Source organism: Lontra canadensis, unplaced genomic scaffold (assembly GCF_010015895.1).
Source record: "Lontra canadensis isolate GAN:19392208 unplaced genomic scaffold, GSC_riverotter_1.0 scaffold60, whole genome shotgun sequence".
NCBI classification, from domain to species: Eukaryota; Metazoa; Chordata; class Mammalia; order Carnivora; family Mustelidae; genus Lontra; species Lontra canadensis.
In genome coordinates this window covers 10,860,428-10,866,838 of record NW_022631054.1, presented here as the reverse complement: position 1 = coordinate 10,866,838, position 6,411 = coordinate 10,860,428, and the positions used below count along the sequence as shown (strand labels likewise).

Sequence of the window (6,411 nt, the reverse complement as noted above, 5' to 3'; positions counted from 1 at the left end):
GGTCACTCACTATAAAAAAAGCCACAGTGGCTGCCATGGTCACTTTGGTCCCTGGCTCATTTCGGAAGACTAGAAAGGGATAGAGGCTTGGGGTCTGTGTCTTTACCTAAGCTTATAGCTGCTCTTGCTCTAGATTGGGGGATAGAGCTGTGTACCCCCAAGCTCTGACCTCTTCTGTGATTAATGAGCTGACGATTCTGCATCGATAAGGAATTAACCTGGAGCCCCTACCCATCAATAGTCAGGAGTGTGGGTCCCCAGCCCCACCCCCACTCCTGATGGAGCGCTCCAGGGGCCCCCTGAGCAGACCAAACCTGCACTGCTTTGCACACCCACATCCAAGTCCTGTGCCCCACACTGCTGCAGGAGTTAACCCCTTACCTGCTTCTGTCCACACTGCCCCATCAGCTAGCCCTTCACACACACAGGCAGCAGCTGTTTATATGGTTTAATCCATGTCAAATGTAGTTTACAAAGGGAAAGGACAAGTACCTTTGTATAGAATATACAGACACAGCATCACACCATGGGGCCCAGGGGAGGGGCGGGGGAGACCACTTTCCCTGGGAACAGTTCTAATCCCAGGAATGGTTCTTGGCAGAAGGCTGGGCAGCCAGGAGCACACTCATCCAGCCCCCATCTCAGCCCCTGCTTCAGCTCGGCTCCCATTTCCTGTGTCTCCCCCCTCTCCCAACTCCTTATAAAGAGCCCCAGGAGCTAAGACTAAGAAGAGGATCGTGTCCCTTGAGGCATGTGCCCCATGTCTGGGGGAAGAAATATACACCACTGAACACCGAGCACATAGGAGAAGGAAAGGGATGCCATGGGGGAGAGAGAGGCAGGCGCCCTGAAAGGTGGATGGGCCGAGCCCCCAGCCAGCCCTGAAGGGGGCACTGCTCCCAGGTGTTCTTAAAAAAAGAAGAAAATCATACAACCAAAGGGGAGGGGACGGAGTGGAGGGCGAGGAGTTGTCCCATTTATACACAACATTGTAAACATACACAGTCTATATTACATGTGCTTCAGTCTGGCGTTTGCATGTCTGTCCGTCTGTCCGTCCGGGGGCTGGATCTCAGGAGCCTTGCCCTGCTACTCCCCCTTACCTCCACCTCCTTGCCCCACCCTGGGAACAGAACCTGGAATAGGTATGGTCCCAGGCTTGGTAGCGGCCAGCAGGCAGGGCCTGGGCCTCAGCCTCCACTCTGGCTCCAGAGTCCTGTGTGTGTGTGTGTGTGTGTGTGTGCGCGCGCGTGTGCATGTGTGCACACACGCGTATGTGTGCGCGCGCATGTATGTACATGGGGAACCTGTGTGCAAGTATGTACAAGGGAGAGGGTCACGTCACAGAGGCGGGCAGGTGGGGCTGCTCGCAGCAAGGGCCGCCGGGGGCAGCTAGCTCACAAGTAGATTCTCCGCAGGTCTCCAGGCGCTGTGATGGTGTTGCACTGAGGGCAGAGCTTCTTGGCACCCTGCAGGGAGAACAGGGAGGGCTCTGGTCACACACTACGCCGCCGCTTGTTTGCTGGTGAGAGCACCTGGGCCTGCAGCCACGTCTCCCTGAGCCCATGTGTGCTGGCACCTTGGTCCTGCCAGCCCAGGCTGGGGATGCACAGGCGGCTTCTGCAAGCAGGCAGGCGCACTCCTGTGCTGGGGGGACGCCAGGATCAAACCGCCTGGCCAGCCCCGCAGCGGGAGCCCCGGTAATGAGAACAAGACTGGGTCCAGCTGTGGCTGCGGCGGCCCTAACGAGATTACATGCGGCCTTTGATCAGGACACAGAGCCCACGTCCGGGCCTTTTATTGCTGTCTCCGGGCGACATTTTAATGGCTGCTCCAGAGCGAAGAACAGGGGCAGGAGCAGAAGGAGCCTAGTAATGGCAGGGGGAGGGGCTGAGGCCCTGGTCCTGCTTACCCACAACCAGCCTCCTCCTGACCCGGGATCTCACCAGTATATGTGATAGAGGGAGCCTTGGGGGTGGGCAGGGGGAGGGGAGCAGGCAGCAAACCCATGGAGGGAGAGAATTTTTTTTTTTGAGGGAGAGAATAAACCTGATGGGGGAGGAGAGAATGGGGGGGAGCCTGGGGGGGTGAATATCCTGGCTTCCTGCTGCTGTGTTCGATTCTCATGCTCTCCCCTGCCCCTCGCACCACCCTCCCCTCAAGCAGGCTCAAGAATAAGCATGGACGTGTGGGCAGCACCGGAGATCGCCCTCCACTCCCCAAACCGCAGGCCACCTCACCAGGGTCCGTAGCCAGCACTCCTCGCAGTGCACATGCCAACACTGGATGGATGTTAGGGGCATCGAGTAGGAGTCCTAGGGAGGAGTGGGGTTAGAGAAGGGGTCACTCTGAGGCTGGCCCACCCTAAAGAGCTCAAATCACAGTGCAAAGGCCCTTTCCAACCCCCAGAGGGCACTGAAGCCTGACCAGAGGCATCCCAGGTTCCCTTTCTCTCACCATACAGATGAGGCATTTGTAACGGTCCCCACGGGATAGCTGCCGTTCAAGTTCCCTGACCCGAGCCTTCAGGGCCTCAAACGTGGTCACAGCTGAATCTTCGGTGATTCTGTAAAGAGGATGGCTTGGTTGGGCAGGCAGCAGGCTGGCATCTCTAATCTGAACCTCCAGCCCACACCTCCCTTGAATTCTAGAAGCATATATATAAATGTCTCCCACATGTCCCTGCCCCCCACCTGCCGAAAGCCTCTATCTGCAAACTCCTCTTTCTCGAATTGAACTCTTCACCCTCCTTGTTCCTCCACCTCCACCTCAGTGAATTTCCAAACCAGATACCTCGGAACCATTCTCAAACCATTCCTTCCCAGTCACCCTCGACACCTACAATCTGTCATCTAGTTTCTAGTATCTCGGTAGTGTCTCCACTGCTACCTCTGGTCCAGGCCCTCATGGTTTCTCCTACGATTCCTCTGCCGACCTGAATGGCCCCTCTGCCTCCAGATCCTTCATTCCATTCTCTCAGCACCTAGAATTTTGCAGATTTGACCATTTCTACTTTAACATTTCAATGTTTCCCTCAGAATACAGCTCTATCAAACTCCTTGGAAGCTGAACAGGGACTCCTTGGCCTAGCCCCCCGGCCCATATCCCTCAGCACCCCGCCGCACGTGATGCTCCATCCACACCAAACTGAAGCTTCCCATACCCAGCACCATTTTTCACGCCCCTGGCCTCTGGCAGCACTTCCTGCTTCCTCTGGCCCCCCGCACCTCCTGCCAGCCCCACCGCGGGTGGCTGGTCTCCCGTGCTCTCTGGCACCCTGTGGCGGACCGCACCACAGCAGCGCAACTACAAACGTCCCTGTCTCCTGGGGCAGGCTGCTCACACCACCAATACTGACTACGGACATTAGCCCATGGCGGGCACGGGAGTGTGAGTAAATGTTTGTTGACCCAAAAGCCAGTCACCCCCAGAGTAAGAGGTGTGGGGACTACATAAGTCCCACAGAATCCAGGTCCTGGGCTACAGACCCACCCTACCTCAAGGGCTCCTTGTTGTTCCTTCCTGGGCACATCAGATGCCCTGAGAGCCCTCACCTGCTGTTCAAGCTCTGCCCATGAAAGTCCCTGTAACTTCTGGAAGGCTCTTTGGGCTGCAGTACTGAACAGTGAAGAGCTAGGACTAGCTGAAGGAGTGGGGTGATCCCTCCCACCCCTTCTGAAACAACTGAACAGAACCTAGAGGAGCTCACAGAAGAAGAATGCTGCCTGGAGGAGCAGAAAAGATGCTACTAGAGATGGGCCTTAGGGAATAATAATGATGATAACACAAATAAAAGAGCCAAAATTTATTAAGTGCTTACTAAATGCCAGCGATTGTACTGAGGGATTGAAAATTATTTTATTTACACCTCACAAAACCCCACGAGGAGATTGTAATATTCCCATTTTATATATGAAGAAACTAAAGCAGCAGAGGAACATGAAGTAGCTTACCTACGGTTCACAAAGAGTGGGGGAGCTGGGATTCAAACCCCAGACTGTTGCTGTGATCCACCGACCACTCTGTGACTAACATTACAACACTGACAATATCCAGGAGGAGCAGGGTCTCCAGGCCCAGGGACCAGGACCAACAAAGGCCAAGAGGTCCATGTGGCCCTAAGGCTCACCCATGGGTAAGTGCTAATGTGGGGAAAGTGGGAGATCATATCGGGGAGACTCTGGAGGCCACAATCTGAAAGTGAAGCTGATCTCACAGGCAACGGAAAGTTGCTGGGCCCACCAGAGGGTGGTAAGAGGGACCAGTCTGAGGGGAATCGTAAGTGTGGCACTGTGTAGGCAGAGACGTTCTCCAAGGATGGCCTGTTCGGCCGGCTTGGAACAGACAACTGGCGCAGAAAGCCAGAAAGCTTACAGGTGGTACTGGTGTTGGGTGATATCGGGGGCATGGGGAGGACGGTGGGTGACATTCCATGGGCAGCAACAGACTTTGATCTCTAACCTTCCTCTCTTAGGGCACCAGCAGCAACAAGGAAGAGGAAGTCTTGGTGTTGTGTCCTTGTGTCAGGGATGCCCTCAATCCATTACTCCATGGGTCCACCACTCTCTCTACCCTGCCTCTATCCATGGAAGCTGCGAAGGGAATGACTCTGGCTCCTCTGACACTGGCTGATGCTGCAAGTGTCCACTCAACTTTCCAGATCTGGAAGGCTTCATCAGCCCCTCGACCCTTACACACGCCAGCACGGCTCTTCCCCTGGCATTCTGTCCAATGCCACATGTGCCATTCTCATCTGGACTGTTGGTGAATATCTGCCAAGGAGACAAGGTAGCTGTGCTCCCTTTCTAAGGACCAGGCCAGGCATTTGCCTGGTCCTATGAAGTTATTTCAAAAATTGGGACCCTGAGGCCTGGAGCTGGGGACAAAGGCCCAGAGCAGAGCACTCTCAAACTCTGTATCAGAGGAATTAGAGCTAGAAAGGCAAAAAGGATGGGGCCAGGAGAGAATGAAGCCATCTCCCCCTTCATCTCCAAAAGCTCTATAGGCCACATCCGACTGCAGAGCCCACCTTACTGTGGACTTGCTCGGCAAACACCTGGTTGTTATCTCTGCGCTGGTACAATACCTGGTTCTCCAGTCCCTGACCCAGGATACTTGTGAGTTATTCCTGACACCCTCTGGGGCACGGGGTAGAGAATTTCCTGGAAGCCGCCATGGCATCCTGCTTCCCCTGGTTTGTGAAAAAGATCTAGGGTGGGAACCCACGTTGTGTGTACCAGGAAGTCATGGGGAACCCCCCAATCTTGGTGGGGCCAGACCCGGTGGAGATCTCCGCACAGGACTCATCCCAGAGAACCTCGCCTACTGGTGCCTGTGCTCATACAGGTGGGACAGAAGTCCCAACTTCCCCCAGCCTTGGGTCGGTAGTACTTTCATGGATGGCCACTGGCTCTGGCCCCCACCTCCCCCTTGGGCGCCATCCCTGATTAATGATCTTGTCTTTCTGATTTATGAGCAGCCCCTCCAGACAAGGGTGGGCGCCCCTTACGGCCCCGCCCGCCCCGCTCAGCTGGAGTAGGAGAGAATTATTAAATAAACATCCATACGTCATTCCGCCCCCCCCAGCTGGTTGCGCCGAACCCGTGCGGCCCGCTCCGGCGCTGACACGGAGCAGCTGCGGTGATTCATGGGCAGCCGGGCCTCGAGCCGCGGCCCATACATCATGCCAGCAGCACTCGCGGCCCCGGCCGAGATAAACTGATCAACCACAACGGGCTGGAATGAATTTATGACAACACAAAATGGAGGGAAACAAATGGGAGGTGACCCTGGGCCACCGACCCGGCCCTGCACCGGCCTGCAATCCACTCTCCTGGCAGGAGGCAAGATGGAACACTGGCCCTGGAATGAAGAGGCTGCCTTTTAAGCCCAGGCAACCTAGCCTCCAGCAGAGCGAGGGGTGGGGTGCTTAGAGGTAAGCAGTGGCCAAGAGCAGCAACTCTAGGCAGCTAGAGCCGGACAGTGCCACATCTAGGGGCCAGAACTGGCCTTGCTTGGGCTTCTGGAAAGGTGGTAAGATGCCCAGCTGATTTCAAGTCCTCGTGGCTCCTGGGAATCCAGGCCAGGGCTGGCCAGTCTCATGTGAAGTGCTAACGGATCCCCTTTCCCTCTGCCAGAGAACCCAGGCCAAAAATTCCTTACCAGAAGTGATGAGACCCAATGCTCCTGCCTAAAATCCACTGCGAGCGCCACCCAGGACAAGAAAAATGAAACCAATTTAGCTCCCGATTAAGAAACAGAAACTGGAGATGAATCAAGTGCGCCGGCTGGGCTGGGCGGCCATACATCACATTCCCGGGTGGAGGCCGCCGCAGCGGGCAGGCAGGCAGGCAGGCAGGCCGACTGCTCCTCCCTCCGCCAGGACTCCCAGGGCAGTGGCCCAGCGATCAA

The 6,411-nt window shown here is 55.9% G+C and overlaps 1 protein-coding gene and 1 long non-coding RNA gene across 6 annotated transcripts in view; one reads left to right on the top strand and one right to left on the bottom strand.

Moving 5' to 3' along the window:
* Positions 1-433: 433 nt before the first annotated feature.
* The window catches only part of RNF220 (ring finger protein 220), a 219,181-nt gene continuing 213,203 nt past the window's right edge, over positions 434-6,411 (bottom strand). For all 5 annotated transcript variants that reach the window (XM_032877570.1, XM_032877572.1, XM_032877571.1 and 2 more), the window contains 3 exons: positions 2,458-2,566; positions 2,241-2,315; positions 434-1,469 (listed from right to left, as the gene is read on the bottom strand). In XM_032877570.1, the coding sequence (XP_032733461.1) occupies positions 1,398-1,469; positions 2,241-2,315; positions 2,458-2,566 (256 nt within the window). In that variant the 3' untranslated portion in view covers positions 434-1,397. The remainder of the gene's footprint in view (positions 1,470-2,240; positions 2,316-2,457; positions 2,567-6,411) is intronic.
* LOC116879364 lies at positions 3,468-6,326 on the top strand. The gene is made up of 3 exons (XR_004385010.1): positions 3,468-4,135; positions 4,475-4,788; positions 5,841-6,326. It is a non-coding gene; the product is annotated as an uncharacterized LOC116879364 (long non-coding RNA).